This window comes from Pollicipes pollicipes, unplaced genomic scaffold (assembly GCF_011947565.3).
Source record: "Pollicipes pollicipes isolate AB1234 unplaced genomic scaffold, Ppol_2.1 Scaffold_7231;HRSCAF=8579_pilon_pilon_pilon, whole genome shotgun sequence".
NCBI lineage: Eukaryota > Metazoa > Arthropoda > Thecostraca > Pollicipedomorpha > Pollicipedidae > Pollicipes > Pollicipes pollicipes.
Genome location: NW_023597034.1, coordinates 29,128,925 through 29,147,588, shown reverse-complemented (window position 1 = coordinate 29,147,588; position 18,664 = coordinate 29,128,925). Strand labels below are relative to the sequence as shown.

Below are 18,664 nucleotides of genomic sequence, written 5' to 3'. Positions count from 1 at the left end.
GTTTGGAGTCACTACTGCGGTGTGCTTTTCAGTAGGTGTGCGCATTCAAAGAAATTTCCAACAATTTTTTTTTTTGTCGACGATGCGCAGAACGAAGGTCAGGACGCCATGGGTTCGGCCGAATACAAATGCGTATTAGCGCCCCATGCACGTAATATTACTGATGCGGTCGTAAAACAACACCGTCTCGCTCTTCTTGTGCGGCTTTAGTTTCACTGCTGTCTTGGGTCCAGTGCACTGTACACGAGGCAGCGTGCAACCACTGCAGTGGTTCGACAATTTTGCAGTTTTGAACTACTGCAGTGGTTCAAAATCAGTACATTTCCTGAAGAAAGAATAAAAATATACTAGATTTCAATTACACACTGCAAGTTAGGTATATACCAAATGTTTGGTAGCCTCTAATTGGGGGTGATATGGCGCAGACACTACGATAGTGAAGGCCGGTAAAATGAAAAGGCATTCCTTTTGGAAACGACGATTTTGTGAAGTCCCTGCTTCGCCATGCAGAGATATCTGGTCTTCTTCTCCTACATTGGGACCAGGTTTCGGTGGGTAGCTCTGGCCACTGTCATTTGATGATCAATCGACAATGCCTCTTTTACAGGAGTGCCTAATTTTATTACAAGGACCATTGCCAAGCATAGCGGGTGTCTCCGTTGGTTGTGTATTTCGCGGAACCTGACTTTTTCTGCATTCTGAATATTAATGCAGATATACTATCACGGTGTACTGTAGCATTATCTATAGTATATTGTACTTGCAGCATACCGCAAATAACAATGCATCAATGCTCAGTAGCATTAGCTGGCAGCTAGGGAAGATCGACAGTGCTGTCTTGTGCTGATGTAGACATCAACCATATAAAAATTGGTAGAACAAAAACTTGTGATCAAGGACATCATGCAGGGATTTGTGTGTGTGTTTGGCATGATACAATGGGTTTTCAGTCAAGCATTTTGGGTTGTGCCATAGTGTCATGAAATCCTGCACATTTTCATGTTATGTGCTGTTTTTTAGATAATGGGAGCAATTTTCCACCCGATCAACACCCAGTTTCCTAGCTATGTTTAATAAGCATGCACACTACTTTTCATTTGGCAGGGAGACCAAACAGCAGGGGCACAACATTTAAAAAGAGTGAAAATAAACATCTGTTATACTAGGCAATTACTGATGCATGATAATAACAATATTGAAATATTGAAATGTACTGCTGAGCTACCCAATACTGTTTGGTTGATCTTGTGTTGACACAGTGTATTTTATGCAGAAACACCTCTTGATTATGTTTTGTGCTACAGTTCTTATTTCACTTATGAAGTGATATCACCTGATTTAATGTCAAAGCCTTAACCAATTAGCCTTGTCCTTCTGTCTTGCAACCTATCATTGGCCACCACATGTAGACTCACTAGTCAGGTTAGCTTGATATTTGCAGAAGTAATAAACTGGTTTCTTCATACTAGACTAGCACTGCCTCAAACCTTGAAGTGCTGGTAACCAAATGTTGTATAAATAGGCATTCACTGAAACAGTTTACGATAGATATGTAATGATTCTGAAAAGCAAAAAAAATCTGTAGATGCTATGATTTGCAGCCATTATTGAGCACATAGACATCAAAATACACAAATGGCCTGCATAAGTAACTCAGAAAGGTGCTATCTGGCAGCATAATGGAAGAATGAAGACTGGCATGTGCATCGGTGCCCGCGCAAGATATGAAAGATATTGTCAGTATTGGATTAGATCATGAACTGAATCCCTCCGTCACTTCCACCCGCGGCACCACCAGCAGGGGCGCTACTTTCTCTCCCACTGGGGATATAGGTGGCGCTACCGTCGGTGCCATGGCAGGAAAAGGGCTTGCGTGGCTTGTGAACATTACATTCCGGCTTTACAGCTTGATACGACCACCAGCTGGTCGGTGGCATGGTCGCCGACACGACACGACGTCGGCCCACACTGTGGCCATATTCTTGCACAGTGTGAGTCGTCGGTTTACTTTTGGTCGTCATTAAGTGAACGCACGCTCTGAACGCGCCGCAAGCCATCTGCCACGAATCAAAACACGAACTACGTGGTCTTGACGCACAGGCGCACACAAGTGTGTGTGTGGGGGGGGGGGGGAGGGGGCACATCCGTGGTACGCTCAGACGTTTGCCCTGCAGCGATGGCCATCAACTTCGGGCCGGCATGACGTCACCATGGGTGCGTGACAGGAACACCGCGGAATGACAGCTCGCTTTTGCTGCTGGCAACGCTGTCATATGAGTGTGATAGCGTGCACTGGGCCGCCATTAGCGAAGTGTCCACTGCACAGTGCACGGGTGCCGGCGCGCGGAGTGCACGGCACGGCGGCGTCGTCGATCGTCGGACGCAGCACCACCGTCGCAGCGGGACACCCGGGACACCCGGGACACCCGGGCGACCCCGGCGACCTGGACAGGCGGATACCGCCACCGAAACACAGGTGGCGGCGGCGAGGGCCGTGTTTTTACCGGAGTACAGTTGGACGACCGATGCGCTCAGCGGTGTCGTCGGAAGCGAAGCCAACCCTCGCTGTGGCTCCCGCCAGCCCCCGCCAGCGAAGCGCGTGGGACTCAAGGCCGGGGTGCGGTGCGACCACCGGTCGATATGTGATTGGCATCAGCATCATCATTCATGCCTGCCTCTTTGGCAAAAACGGGTTGTCAGGGCAAGCGTCACAGGTACATACAATTATAGTTATCCATGTACAAACTGAAGGCATGTGGCAAGAATCACACAGCACGATGTATGGCGGCGGTAACAAATGCTTCTGCTCAGAAAAAGCAGCGTAGCATAAAACACTGATCGGCAACGCAAGCAGCGCGTGCGAGGGTTTCAGACAATATCTTCACATATACATACATACGTATGTATATACATGCATAGATGCATATATATATATATATATATATTGGTGGTTTAGGACGCGTCAACTACTTTGGTGATTTGCGGCAGGATTTGTGAATGGACGTGGAGCGCAGTGGATGAGGCCACCTCCTTCTGTGGCACGAATTTAGCATTTTTCCCGTATCCAGTGAGACAGATGCCTCCCTTTCCCAGCATCCGCGCTGGATCATGCCTGAATATTGTTGATCGCAAGTCGGTACATAGCAGAGCACGACAGTCAGTTCTGAATAGGTGGATGAAATGGCGCATATTATTGAAATAGCCCTTGACCAGCCAAATACAAATGAACGGCCGCACCTCTAATGAGGAGGACGGGTGGCTAGGTAAGCTCGAACACAGAAAAGCCGTATGCCCAGAAATGTTTGCCCAGGTGTACGAAGGCTAGCTGAAATGACAACGTTTTGAAATGCGTCGCAAATTAAATCACTGTTTTCGACGACCCGTGGAACAATATTTTTCAAACGAACGTACTCATTATTGCATGAAATGACTAACCCGCTTGAAAAGCGGCATTATCAGGCTGAGGCACACGCAATGGCTATCCCTGTGGCGTCTATTTCAAGCGCCCGCACACGTGTCTTGCCGTGCTCGCCTAAGCCGCTGTCCATTCGGCCAGGCGACTGTTCCGGTACTCCGCCGACATAGCGACAGTCCGGGTCCGATTGAAGCGACAGGCCATAACTGACACAAGATCGGGTCGCCAGTCGATCTGACGATCGCCAGCCAGTGGGTTAAAGGCTGCGGCTAATCCGGAGGACGCCACTGTTTGCAGGAAATCCGGAAATCAGGCGGCTTTCGAACCTGCGGGGTTATGAATGGCCGTAACGCATACCCAAAACCGCCCATTGTACCTCTTGTTGGACTTGGGTCATATGGGGTCTGGGCTCGCGTTAGTTGGGGCCATCAGGACCGGATATTAAATTCACGATTAAGCCCTGAGGATAAACTGTGAGAATGACTGTAAAGCATTGGTCGTCGGCCCTTTCGTTCACGACCCAGCTAATTTCTCGAGTTTGGCTCAGAACGGATAATTATATATTTTAAAACTGTATGGTAAAATTTACCCAGTCGCTCTAACATCCAAAGAACCTGGACACAATGTGTGAGATAGACATCTGCCGGTACCCTGTCTCAGTAGTTTATACAAACTGGTTTCATTTAGCATTAACTTCATTCCCATTACTTTTTAACGGTCCTTCACGTGGGATCGATAAATGTCAGCTTTCTGAGTGTCCGAGAGCTGCTGTGCAAGGCTGAATTGTTAACTCGCTTCGATGGCCGACCATAAAAGGCTTGGCGCAAGGTTAGATATTCGGCCCTTCAGCTGGATAATAATCTAGTTCCGACCAGACACCGGCTGGCGCACTAGTCCATAGATAAAAGTCCGTCGCACCACAATAGGATGCGCCGAATTGAGCTGGATTTACGCTGCGGACAATTAAAAAGCTTTGTCCAATGTAAGATTGCCTCGTCTGGCCTAGCCATCTAGGGCTGCCGCAACAGACTATTTTTAATGAACAAATGAGTCATGGAAATGCTCGCGGTCGAACTGAGCTAATGAGCCGTTCTAATGAAGTGGTTATAACATGATGTATTGAGCGACGAACAGTCGCATTTGGTCTCTCCGGAATTGCGAAGGGGGCCAATCATGTGGGCTAACAAAAATTGCGCCTGTTTCTGTTTCAGGGGCGCCCAAGTCCAGTTGCCACCGGGCCCACGACTTGAACCTTACGAAGACAGAAGCACAGTACAGGGAATGTTCAATCTGGCACTATGCCATTTTAGATCGGCTAATACACCTGTGTTCGTGCTCTCCAGCCGGTAAGGGATATAGTTGTTTTGCTTATTTTCAGACTTACTGGCCTGTGGCGTAACGCCGTCGCATCACCCCCACTTGTATTGAACCGTTCGCGGACTGGGTGGGGGGGAGGGGGGGGGGGGCAGGGGGCGAAGAGTATCACCCCAAGCCATTGGTGAAGACACTAGTCCACATGGAGCCAAGACATGCCAGCATATAGAGGTGTTGCATGGGATAGCGGGCATCTCGGTCGACTCGGCCCGACCCCTCGCACCTCTTTGCGAAGGGATGGGATGAACGCGGAACCAGCCCGACACCGAACACAAGTCTGTTCGTTCCCAGTTCCCAGGCAGGTCACGTGCCTGGAGTCCGTGCGCTGTCTGCAGTTGGGGTCGAAATGACCATCGTTTCTATTTGTTCCATATCCACCACTGGAAGAATAAGACTGATGCCTTGCTCAGCCAGTTTCTATACCCACGTGTCACCTGTGGGAGGTTACAGGTGATAGGTCATCAGCGGGACAGGTCATCAGCTGGTCCGCTCTCCGCTTCGTAGGTCGGAGAGTGCTGAGAGTGCTGTGCTGCCAATCCATCACTTCGTTATTGAGGACGCCGTCGTCGTTTCAATGACGTGCGCAGTGACAGTGTCCTCCGCCGTCGTGTTCAACAGCGTGTCCGTGCAGGGACGGCACCAAATTACACAGCACTGCTACCAGCTGTTGACTGTGGGATTAAAACACTAATCTGTAGAACGGGTAGCGTTTAAGCTGGTCACAAACAGACCGAAAATGTTGCCTGCCGCGCTGACAGCCGCTCTTGTTTATGCCTACAGTTATTTAATTCATTTATATGACGCAATTATTTATGGAATCGCTCGATAGCTTGCAAATGTACCGACGTTCCCTGGATAATGTTGTCCAAAAACCTACATTTGCAATCATGTTAAGATCGGTGACCCATCATTATCTTCCCTTGCTACGAATGCTGTCCGTTTTGAACCGCCATTGGGTCGTGTATGCCAAGTTTCCGCTTTGCTTTTTCAAACACGCTGGCGAGTGTTACCGACACACTGTACAGTAACGCCATGCGCACCATTATTTGACCACCATCGGGCACCAACACCATTGTATGAACATGATTCCAGTGCCAACTCGAGTGTGCTTCTCGGGTGATGACAGAACCATGGGCGACTGACACCTTTAAGGTAGAGAGGCCGTTCGGGAACAACTGGATTAAAGTTAACTGCATGTTCTGAGAGCATTGGCCCGAGCGACCGACAAGTTGATGTACGTATGCTGATGTGAGAGAGGGGCACCGTGTCATTGTCTAGTTCTTCGGTGCAAGAAATGGTACGGGGCGTCCGAACTCAGCCCCCTCCTCTTTGGAGCGGAACGGCGGACTGCTTTGCACGCGGCTGCGTGCGCATTAGTACAATGCAGTCATTAACATGGTCAGACACGCAAACTAAGCACCTGAGTGAGTACCAGACACTGTTACGTTTGGCGTCTGGCTCTGCTTTGAGCAGGGCTATGCAGATGGTAATGTAGCGTTGCAAAGGAGCAAGTACTGTGCAATGCAAGTTAAAAAAAATTGCAGCTTAAGCTTTCCTGCTTCTTAGCGGGCTCTTGGCCTTGGGGATAACAATGGAAGTGGCCCTGGAGTTCTAGGGTGCTTATTTTTAAGGTAAAGTGTTTTTGCAACGCTCCTCAATCTTGCAACAGTCTTTAAATTCTCATTTAGGAGTTTTTGTACTTGACAAGAACACTGAAGGTGATCCTGGGGCGCTACTTTGCCTCATTTGGCCGTAAAACTCTTGCGACATTGTAATTTTTCGGAACAATTTTCCAAATCCTCGGCCGTCGGGCAGGCCACGAAATTCCCCTTTAAACCGGCGATTTCCTGATAGTTTTCACACTTAGTTGGCGTCAGACAAATGTAGCAAGGGGGGGGGGGGGGGAGGAGAAGGTAAGGAGACATGACCGGGGAGGGATGGAAACGGAGAGCAAACTGCAGCTCCTCAGCCCCTCGTCGCAGCTCCTCCACTGACGTGTTGGTGACTGCGGTCGCCGGTTACAGTCTGCGCTGATCCCGTGAGTCGTTGCCCTCCTGTTGTCCTGTCGTTCTGTCCCCCGTGAGGGGTTATTCATGTTCCTCCTGAATGTGACCCTCCTGCCGGCTTTGTTCTACAAATCCCTCCTTCCAGCTTCCGACCATCAGCTAAGCTCGCCCCCATTCGTGCCCATGTTCAGGTCCGTTGTACATACGTTCTTTCCTGGCCAGCGGCAGGCCCAAGGCTTCGGAGGGCGAGCGTCGGTATGCCCCGGGTGGTGCCTGGTCCGTTGGTTTTGTTGTGGCGTTTTGCTGCGTGCTGATCGGCTGGGGCTCGGGCTCGAGCTCGGGCTCCGCACTTAGCCGTGGGGCGGGTGGTTGCATCACCTGGCTCCACTCTGGTGTGCTGCGCGGCTCTACACGGACCCTTCTCGGTCGTCCCCTGGTGGTGTGTCTACCCCGGTGCGGCGGAAACGCAGGCGGCGTGGGACGCGACTCCGCCGGATGCCCCGCAGCCCGGTGGCCTCATGCTCTGGACATGCTTTTAACACTTCGGGCATGAAGCAGTCATCCCGGGACACATGCTGCGTTTCGGCCGGGACGTCTCGCCGCCTGATGATCGTGTTATAGACAGGGCCCGCCGTTGTCCTTCTGGCACGGCCTGTGCGCCCAGACGCCTCGCCCGGCTAGCTGGTCGCTGGCTTTCCGTCTTAAATATCGCTACCCGGCCGCTATGCAAAGTAGGAAGGCCTTGCAAGGGAGAGATAGAGGGGGGGGGGGGGGGGGGGGTGGTAATAGGAACGACATTACAAAACAAAGCAATGTACACACGCGATATAAGTCAAATGTAAGTTCCGCCTTACAGTAACAAAATGTTTTCACTGGAAGTCACGTGCGCGCGCGTCGTCACCAGTTGACGCGCTGCCTTCGTGCTGTGACGGCGTTCGTGGCTGCGGGCAGGACGGACTCGGGCGTGCACGCTCTCTCCAGCAGCGGTCACGTGGACCTGGCCCACCCGTACCACGAGGAGGGCCGCGTCTTTCGGCCGGCACGGCTCCTTAGGGAGCTCAACCGCTACTTCGACAAAACGGCCACCGAGATCAGGTGAGCCGGCTACCAGAGTCGCCCGGTGCTGACCAGTTCTGTGTGGGTGTGTGGTTGTGCTCGTGGTGTCAAAGGCCGCTGGGTGTCAAAGTGCAATGCTACGCTCTCGATAAATACGAATTTGTACTGCACGTCATGTGTCAGTTCGTCAGTGGTTATATGTCATACGTCAGTCTTTACACCTAATACATCAGCGCATTGTTCTGACGCACGTCCCGGCGGCAGCGAGGCGTTGCTTCCAGTTGTTACTGTCGTCTTTTAACCAGTCATCCGATAGTAAATTGGAACACGCCCGCTACTGCTACCGCTACTGCTTCACGCCCGCTGACCGCTGCGCCCCGCCCGGCAGCGTGCAGCGCGTGCTCTGCGTGCCGGAGACGTTCCACGCGCGCTTCAGCGCCGTCAGTCGCGCCTATCTGTTCCGGCTGGGGGTGGTGCGTGCGGAGGCGTGGCCACCCGACGCCGACCGCACCGCCTGTGCGGACCCTTGACGCCCATCACCGAGCTCGGACGCAGCTGGGTTGTCGGGTCCGTGCACCGCCGGGCCCGAGCTGGCGCCGGCGGCACCGGTCAATCACGTGGGGAAGGCGGTGACAGTTGACGTTTCGAGCGCTTTCGGCTGTAAGGGCCATTTTGCTGGGGCCGATTGAGGACAGGGAGGGATAGTGGGCAGGTTAAGTTCATGCTTTCCATGCCCTTTCGTAAGCGTAGTGCGAAAATTCGAGATTCCTGTGTGTCGTGTGCGGCCATCTGTTGGCGCCGCCCGGCCTCGTGACGCAGGCTCCTCTCCCATGACGTGTCACGATACTGCCAGTCTTTGTCTATCGTTTTTGTCAGGTGATCTCATCTGGCACATCCCATTTTTGGTGTCAGAAGCTCGTAAGGTGTTCGTTCTATCACAACACGCCACGCCAAAACAGTGGCCATGCAAACCTGTGCTGTGGTGGTGCGTGGCAGTGTGTGACGTGGCGTGTGTGGCATGGTGTGTGGGAGCGGGTCGTGTTGCAACGTTTGCAGTGTGTGGTGAGCGGGTGTTTGTTGCACACGTCTGCTGGTGAGCGTGGTCGTGTTGCAGCACGTCTGCAGTGTGTGGCTGAGCATGGTCGGTGGTGCGGCACGTCTGCAGTGGTGGTGGCTGAGCGTGGTCGGTGTTGCGGCACGTCTGCAGTGTGTGGCTGAGCGTGGTCGGTGTTGCAGCACGTCTGCAGTGTGTGGCTGAGCGTGGTCGGTGTTGCAGCACGTCTGCAGTGTGTGGCTGAGCGTGGTCGGTGTTGCAGCACGTCTGCAGTGTGTGGCTGAGCGTGGTCGGTGTTGTGCGCTGCAGTGGTGGCTGAGCGTGGTCGGTGTTGCGGCACGTCTGCAGTGTGTGGCTGAGCGTGGTCGGTGTTGCGGCACGTCTGCAGTGTGTGGCTGAGCGTGGTCGGTGTTGCAGCCAGCCGTTCAGCGTGACCGGCTGCGGGAGTGCGCCGAGCTGCTGTCCGGCGAACACGACTTCCGCTCCTTCATGGGCACCAGGAAAGGGCTGACGGAGGACCTGGTGACCCGCCGACACCTGGACATCGAGCTCCGGCCTGGCGCCACCTGTGTCGACGCACCTCACCTCCAGTTCTGGGACATCGTCTTCAGCAGCAAGGGCTTCCTCTATCGTCAGGTGTGGTGGTGTCACCCCCACGGCGACGGCAGTGCGGTGCTTCCAACCATGCACGATGGGCGGACGCACGGCTAAGACGTGGCGTGGATCCCGTCGATTTCTCGTGTTGAAGCTCTGAACATGGTTTTGAGCATCTCGGGTTTTGAGCATCAAAACAAAATAGTTCAGGTGAATTTGCACGGTGTACACAACTGGTACTGCAGGGAAGTTTTTGATGGTAGTCGGCAGTAAACTCCATGCGCTAGTTGGTTTCAGTGATTGCCAAAGACCATTGAAGATTGGCTACTTGCATTCCTACCATGCCTACCGTACTTTTTGAAGCTATGGAAGTGATAGAAAGTTGTTTTCATTGACAATTCTATTCTGACGTTGTGAGTTTCAATTAAGACCAATACAGACCATTGCGTAAAATGTTGCGCACCTGTTGCATGATTTTCAGGGCACATTATGATTACACATTATTTACATTACACTACACATTATTTGTGATTGAAATATCGTGCAAGTCACTATAATGTAAATAGGAGCATCTGGCACATAGTCGTTAATGCAGCTACCTTTCATGCAAGGTGCAATCTATCTCACCTAAGGGGCAGATGCTGGGGTATTGTAATACCCGCTTAGGCTCCTTCTGACCTAGACATTTAAGTTGGTACCGAGGGCGTAGTTTCCTATTTAGTTGGATGGACGTTACCCCCTCCCGCCAACTTTGAGAAGACATTCGGTCAAATTCAGGGAAAGCATTATTTGAATTTTTATTGTATTTTCTATGTTAGGCCATTTTTTCTGCGCACCCTCCTCCCCAAAATTATGTGCAAACCTACACCGTCCGTGACGTCGGACTGCTGTGCGGTCGTCATTTGGAGTCCAATGAGCAGACGCAGGGAAATTAGTTCCTCATAGAGCAAGCCAGCCCTGCATAGTAAGCATCCGCTTCATCCACCCACCGATGTCGTTTCTGATGCACTTTTGTCCTCAGTGTATGACGCTGGGATGAATTTGTATATTATGTTATCTATAGTCTTAACCAATCCCACCGTCGCTACCCGACACGGCTTCCGCAAGGGGCTCTTCTTAAAAACGTCAGAAACACAGGATGCTGCACAAATGGCGCGCACAGAAGCAGTCTTTAACAGAGCCGCCGTCAATTATTTATCAGTTCTGCTTTTGCTTATTTGGGATGATTATGATTCTCTATAGATTATTAATAGCAAAAGCCAGTTCCGATGTAAGTTACATTAATAAACCCGAATAACTACGTCGATATAACGCCAAAAGCTCTGCCCAACGCGGAACAAGAAACCCTGCTGTAGTTTTACACTCACGCCACAATCTAGTGGCCACGCTTCGTAGATGGATAGAAAGAATGGTGCGCCTTGATCTAATGTATTCTTGTGGATTTTTATTCCGTATTCAACTCAGATTACATGGTGGGCAGTGTGCCTTCTCTCCATTGCTAACTCCTCCCCAAGAACCGGAGCCTTGCGGAGCCGCGGGTTTTACGTGCCAAAGCAAGTGTTTAGGATGACACTTGACGTCACTGTTATACCTTGTATACAATCTTCATTTTTACGGCTTCAAATGGGAATTGAATAAAGGTAACATTAAAAATGTATTCTAGAGTTGTGTTCACCCAATGTATAATCAATTTACGTTACATTGATATGCATATGCTAGTGTGACGTCATGTATTTTCACACCAATTTTTGTTGTGCTGCAATGACTTAGGTGTGCAATCTAAAACGTTGACGAATACGGGATGCTCTCTGTTTTCTCCGTTCTCGCTGGCTATTCGCCTTGTGAGGAGAGGCGGTTGGTGTTTGGAGTGCGGCGCTCGTGGTCCGGCGTCTGAGCGCGGTGGTGTCGTTGGTGGACAGTAGGTCGGTTATGCTTGTGCTGGTGAGCAAGGTGGATTGAAAGGACTGAGTGCATTGAAAGGGACTGTGTGTGATATGATAACAAGATTCGGCTGAAACCTGCTAGCAACATCCCTCGTCTAGTCGTGGTGAGTGTGGCACGCGATGCTGTCGAAGTTTCGGGAACGGCTTCTTTACATCTCACGTTGTACACAAATGGCAAGTTTTGATATTCTTTCCAGCGTATATTTGTGGAGGCAAAAATCTCTTGGGGCAAAACAAAACGCTAGGAAGCACCCAAATTTCAGACACTGAACTGGCCACAAAGAGCTGACTACATTGGGAAACCACGTCAGCTTGCTCTATACGCTTTGGACCACAATGAGCACGCAGCGTGTATTCTGTATCGGTGGAAATACCAGACGACCGCGCTGATTTGTAGTGCCAATTGCTCAAAGGGAATGCTCCACATTTGAAGATATCGAAGAAAGCATCAGATACGAGTAAGTAAGCTCACTTATAACCATTGGTATACTTCTAAGTGGAAAAGGCTGCTCTAGACAACACAATTTCTCTGCTCAGTAAATATGGTCCTCAATGCGTCATTATTTGATTACGCCATTGTATCTTGCTCAACATTGATTGAGGGCCAGTTGACGGCCATGATACGTGGACATTGTGCTCACGAGCGCCAGATATGAACGACTCAAGTGGGCAGGATATAAAGGCCGTTATGATGGCGTCGTGGATGTCTGGGTGGCCATGACATATATTCCCCGAAAAAGTTGCATATCTTCGCGGGTGTGTAACCCAAAAACTGGAAGGGTGTAGGTCTTAAGAAAGGCAGGACTGTGAACAGCACCGAATTATTCTCAAGATGGCTACTTCAGTACAAAATCCAATACAGATGTGGGACACTCCCGTAGTGTGATTCATGAAGAACTCACAAAATGGCCTGTATGAAAATTTGATTAAGCAGGTCAAGTTGGCTGCTCTCCGTGCTGTCGTTGAGGAGTCAAATACCGCATATCAGATGGACAACATACGAGTGAGACAGGATTAATGACCAAGATAACCGGAAAGGTTCCTCGTCGAACTGACCAAGAGTGAACCTGCTGTTCGTAATTGAGCCCACTGACTTGACGGCCTGTGTTGCCGGCTTGCACTGTTGGTCCGCTCTTCTCTTCCCCGGCGGCCCAGTTCGCTCCGCACCTGTGCGTGCCAACTCAGGCCTAGCACACTCAATCCAGGCGAGTAGCTGCGGCGCTGTTGGAATCCACCGTTTGGTGGCTTCACTACAGGTGATCAGCTATCACTTTGTCTGGATAGTTTCTCGATAAAGCTCTATCAGGGTCATCTCTATGACATCTAAATGAATAACTACTCCCGTCCCGGAGGCACTGAAGCACGGCGGGCAGGCCGCAGGAAATATGTCTGTGCGTAGGCTGTGCCGCATCACACAAAGTCCTTGCGGCGCAGTCTGCGTGTCAGTAGCGGCAGTTTCGTGCTGCCGCTGCAAATCTGGAGCGACGTGTAATTCAACACCGGGAGCGCGTGAGTGGAAACCCCGCAGCGTTCGGCGTGAGGGGAATGGGAAGGAACATCTTCTGGTTCAGTCAAAGATGATTTCTTACTGTGCAACGCCATAGGGCTAATACTGGGCAATTGAGAAGCTGCGGAGCGGTGGTCGTCCTCGCGCTCTTCCGGTGCCTGAGCCCTCGACTATCAGCCTGACTCATAGCCATAAAACTGATATGCTGTCAATGCCAACTGATCCAGGCCGGGCTCCGTTCTGATTAGTTTATCGTACAGCTGCTGGCTGCCTACCTGGGGCTATCAGAACGGTGCATACTAAGCATGAAAGTGAAAAAGACTTGTGGCGAAAACGGCATGCGGTTATCTGTAGTGGGGATGTGAGAACTGAGGAGGTATTTTATCATTTGAGCAATCAAAACTGGTTGGTGATTGTCATGGTCATGTCATAGTAAAGTCTCGGTAATTAAGAGTAAAATCTGACGCATATTAGAAGACGCGCATAGCTGTTTGTCAGCCACATTTGTGTAGTTGTCGCGCACGTGCCAATGTTGCCAGAACATATTTTAAAGGAAGCGTTATATATTTGTATGAACTTTTGAACTGAAATGGCCGTTTTGAAGGTCACTTGGCGCAGTTCACAGCCCTGCTTTTCTTAAGACCTAAACCCTGTTAGTTTCTGAGCCTCACGCCGCGAAGATGTGCGGACTATTTCGGGAGACTCTTTCAACATCACTCAGGCATCCATGTGCCATAAAAACGTCATTCAAATCTTGCCATTCCACTAGTCATGCTGCGATCAAGGTCAAGAAAAATATCGTTGCCGAGTCGTTTGTATCTGGTGTTCGTGAGCACAATTTCTAGATATAACGTCCGTTAGGTACGTCCGTTAGGTACGTCCGTTATATATAATGTCCGTTAGGTACATTGACTTAGTCAAAAAATTACATATTGAGGAGTCCATTTAACAAAGAAATAGTGTTGTCTAGAGCATTCTTTTGCGTTATTTTAGAGCTTATGTTATCTTATTATTATCTTATATTTAGAGGGATTATTTTATCGTATCTGATGCTTGCTTGATGTGTTCAAATGTGGACCGTTGCCTTCAATTGCTATGTGGTCAGATGCGTATGCTGACGCCTGTGAACATGTCTTTACCAGGGTATTTCTGCCTAGCATTCACCACATATTTAAAGGGAGTGTGGCACTTTTGTGGGAAGGGAGGGGGGGTTGCGTTGAAATAGCCGAGTTGAAGATCATTCAGTGCAGTTAACAACCCTGCCCTTCGTAAGACCGAAAACTCTAGCTTCTAAACTACACGTCTGCGAACATGTGCAGACTATTGCGTGCAGACTTTTTTAAGGTGTTCATGCATGTATGATGACATACCAACATCATTAAAACCCTGCCACCCCTAGGCCATGTAGCCCTCAGGGCAAATAAAAGTGATGTCGAGCCGTTCAGATCTAGCGTCCGTGAGCACAATACCCAAATGTGGTGAACATCAGTTGGCTTTCAACTGATGTTGTGTAAGCTGTGCTTGCTGCAACCACTAAGCATGTTTTGTAATACATAATATAACAAGTCGGATAGGACTGCTAGTTGTTACGGAAATAAGGCTTACAATCGAAAAACTCAAGAATAGCGTCACAATCGAGGATGTAAATACAAGCGAGCATCTTAAACTCACGGATAGATATGCAAGAACACTACGAGAAAGGGCTAAACACGGACACAACGATATTTGGCTCAGCGAACATCTCCAGCACTGCAACTGCCATCTCTCGGCGAGTTGAAGTACTTCTCTTTCAAGTGCACTGGTGGCAGGCTCGCACGGCTAGCCTGGCAGCACCTCAACGTCATACAAACGCCCCATGATGCGGTCAAACAACGACGTATTGAGGAGCATGTTTACTTCATGGAGAAACTGTACTGTTTTAAGTAGTTCTGCCACCAAAAGTATACCAAAAGGTCTAAGTGAGCCTATTTAATTACATCTGATGTATGCTTGGATGCCTTCAAATGTGGAGCATTGCCCTTTCCATTTAAGTTTATTGTTTGTTCAGGCATGCTATTTTTCATTACCTGCTCTAGTTTTTGCTTTCCTGGCTATGACCATATCACGTGTCACGTCGTGCTTATCTTTGTTGTGGAATGCATCAATTCATTGAGAAGGTGTCACTCCAAGAGTGATAAGCGTGCTGTTCATTACTTGGCTGTCGCTCAGCGTGGATATTGTGCTAGATTTAGACGTTGCTGAGGGGATTTGAAGCTTTCTGGGTGGTGTAATTCACCGGTTTATTTAAAGTTTGTGAAAACAATGTAAGGTGATTTAAGGGATCTAAAAATAATTATTTCGTCCTGACTGATTGCCGAAAGCCCCGTCAAATTCGTAACCTCGTTGTCAATGCCCACTTAACGTCCTGCGGGTTTTCCCCGCGCTTGCTGGCATGTAGGCTCAAAACTTTCAGCTCTAGTCCATAGCTACCCGTCCAGTTCTGAAGCAACGCCCGGATTGCCAAGATCCTGCCGGAGGACTGGCCCAACATGTTACGCAATGGCGGTAATTTCATGACATAGCCTGGTGATTAGAAAAATATTTACAACTAGACACTCCGCTCGATTTGGGGGTGGGGGATGCGGCGCTGCCTCGCACTCCCCCCATAACTGTGTTCCAGATCTCGACCCATTTCACCAGCGTCGTTGGTGCTCCCTGGCGCTCCCCCCGTAACTGAACCCCAGATTTCGGCCCGCTTCGCCAGCGTCGGTGGCGCTCCCTGGCGCTCCCCCCGTAAGTGAAACCCCAGAGTTCGGCCCGCTTCGCCAGCGTCGGTGGCGCTCCTGGCGCTTCCCCGTGACTGAACCCCAGATTTCGGTCCACTTCACCAGCGTCGGTCGTGGGGCACGGGCTGTGCAGCGGTCGTCAGCAGCCGGTGGAGCGGCGCGGCCGGCAGCTGACCCGTGTGCTCCGTTGGACAGGTGCGTCGCACGGTGGCCGTGCTGGTGGCCGTGGCGCAGGGCCGGCTCTCGCTGGAGGACGTGCAACACCTGCTCGACGTGCCCAGCAAGGACAGCTGGAACCCGCGCGCCGCCACTGCGCCGCCTCACGGCCTCTACCTGCAGCACGTGGTGTACGACCCGGCCGACCTGGCTGAGCCGGCCGCGGCCGGCGGCGGGGAGCCGGCCGCCCGCGAGGAACCGGAGCCGTCGGCTGCGACCACGGGGCTGGACCCGCCAACTGAGGCCGTGGAAGCCCAGTCAGCGACCTGTGCTGCTGTGTCAGCGGCGGGCGGGGCTGGCGCGCGGGTGAACTGGTCAGACAGGGGTGCTCGTGGTGCCGAGGACTCTTCTCCGGCTGAGTGTGCTGCTGGTGCGGGCGAGGCCGTCACTGGCACGCGACTGGACTGCACAGCCGGGCGTTACTTCTGGTGCAGGATAGCCGGGGAGGAGTGTGGACCTTTTCAAATATGTTGTCCCAACCTCGCGATCGGATGCATTATGGGATCACACTTGTTACGCGAGTCCTGACCCGACTATCCGGTCGTGATATTCCGGGTTAACGGATTAATAACAGAGTGTTGCGGCTGGTGCTTAACGTGCCACAATGCTCTGCATGGTCTTCCTGCCCTCCAGTGCCACATCACCTTTAGCGTAGCCGCTCCAGACGCAGGTCATGTCTGCCAGGGGCGAATAGCGAGCGTCTAAAACGACCCGAACCCACCCTGCAACGTGTGTGTGGATCGGAAGGCAGACGTTTTGGTAAACTGACCCCTCGGGACAGACAAGAAGTGGAGACCTAACGAGCAACGTAGAATATATCTGAAAGTGTCCATAATGCGTGACAACGGAACCATGTGTTATTTTTTGTCTCTTTTCTCACTATTTCCCTCGCTATCTCCCGTTGCCCAAGTAACTAAGCCATATCATTCATCGTACGGCCTACGCTTGTCATGTATCTGTGGATTCAACATCTCCCAGCAGTGTGCTTAAACTCGTGTGCAGAAGATGTTGGCAGATACTGTCATGCAATGGGTTCCTAACTTAATGCAAATAATTGTTCTTCAATGGCTGGGCAATGAAAACGATGAAACAAGCAGCCTAATGACAAGGTTAAATAGTGGTCCACCTCACACTTCTTTCAAATTCTTGCAGACATTGAATACGTGTAATTTCTCAGGCGGTTTTGCACCTGCGTTGTCGGTTGCAATGCAAGCGTGCGTGTGTCATTGGGGCTTTACGACGCACTCAGCTACTAAGGCTATATGGCGCCGCCTGCCTCTCACCCTGGCAGGAAGGGCGGGCACCGTGGGGAATCGAACCCGTACCTCTGGTTTCCCAGACGCGCAGTGGTTAACGCAGACGCCTTGACCGCTGCACTACCGGCACCCCTGCAGTGCAAGCCTCGCACAGTGTCCGTCAGCTATCCGTGGCCGCAGCGATCAGTAGGAGGAGCCACGTGTTATCACTTCTTGCGTCATTGAGGTTTCTGTTGGAATATTTTCTTCCCGTAATTTTCCTCTCTTTGTTAACATTTTGGTCTGTGGGCAGGTCGTCCCATTTCAGATTTAGATCAGACCTCTTGAAAAAATATGCAGAGTCCTTTAATGATACCTCGTGGCAATATCACTTGTCCGGAAACATTCGATTTCATGCTCTAAAGCGACGCATTGTGAAAAAGAGGGTATCGCGAGCAGTAAGGATGCTCCGACCTAGTTGGTACTACACTTGGCAAAAGCGGTTTGTGTCACGCGTGGTATGGGACTGTCAATCCTCCAATATCAGGCGGAGAATCTCCTTTTTCATTGTTCGAGATGTTGAAGGCCAAAACATATTCACCAGTTGATGGTGTTTGTCCATTAGCTGGTGTCAGACTGAAGAACATGGCAACGGATTATGTAGGAACCAGTGCATCTGTCCATGAACTGCACAGGCCGCGATCTAAACGAATTCTTAACACACAGTCGATGCTATGTCTTGCCTACTAATGTGTTGTGGTCAGTAGTACACTAAAGTGTGATAAGACTGGGGTCTCAAACCACCCGTGGCTTGGTTGTGCTAGCTGAGGCTCCCATTTTGCGTACGGAGGCATCCAAAACCATTTCGAATACGCGACTCACTACACGCTTTATTGTTGTCCAGTATAATTAAAATATCTGTGGCTTCTCGTAACAGAGATTAGTGTGGAGAAAACTTCACTCACGGAATCGGTGCTGGTCTACATCGACCCGGAGCAGTGGTCAGTTGGTGGCTGGTGTCAATATGCGTGCACCCCATGCCTAACAATGCTTGTGCCTCATGTCCCTGTAATGTCAACGGCCGATTTTGGCACGAAGCCAAAAGAGCGTCAACAGCGCCGGTGACTCATGCCTCTGCGATGTGAACAGTTAACTTTGGTTCCGAGCTAAGTAGTTCTTTTGCTCATTCTCTGCGGTCGGCACGTAGTTAACTTACTTTGCATTTTACTTTTTAGCGCACTTCGAAAATTTACTTTGCAGCGGTGGTCTTGAAATGACTAAGCGTATGATCTTTTTGTCTTGATTTGGGGGCGTCAAACAATACTTTCACGGCGCTTGTGCACTGATTGGCCAGCCATTTCACCATCATCTCATGCGGAGTCAGTTTCCGCCAAACTTTGCCTCACATTTTGCTTAATTCGACCACCCATCCCGCTCGCGACACGTCGGCAAACACCGCCGGCGCGCGCGTGACGTCACTGGATCACCACGGTGCTGGT

The 18,664-nt window shown here is 50.7% G+C and overlaps 2 protein-coding genes across 2 annotated transcripts; both read left to right on the top strand.

The window, feature by feature from the left end:
* The first annotated feature begins 478 nt into the window (after positions 1-478).
* On the top strand, positions 479-8,382 carry LOC119110740 (tRNA pseudouridine synthase-like 1). The gene is made up of 4 exons (XM_037234662.1): positions 479-551; positions 4,627-4,761; positions 7,747-7,890; positions 8,240-8,382. The coding sequence occupies exons 1-4, from the start codon at positions 505-507 to the stop codon at positions 8,379-8,381; spliced, it is 468 nt and encodes a 155-aa protein (XP_037090557.1). The 5' UTR covers positions 479-504; the 3' UTR covers position 8,382.
* Positions 8,383-8,815: 433 nt separating this feature from the next.
* LOC119109958 (tRNA pseudouridine synthase-like 1) lies at positions 8,816-16,624 on the top strand. Its single transcript, XM_037233702.1, has 4 exons — positions 8,816-8,836; positions 9,323-9,541; positions 15,910-16,085; positions 16,615-16,624. Exons 1-4 carry the CDS (start codon positions 8,816-8,818, stop codon positions 16,622-16,624), a joined length of 426 nt encoding a protein of 141 aa, XP_037089597.1.
* The last annotated feature ends 2,040 nt before the right edge of the window (positions 16,625-18,664 follow it).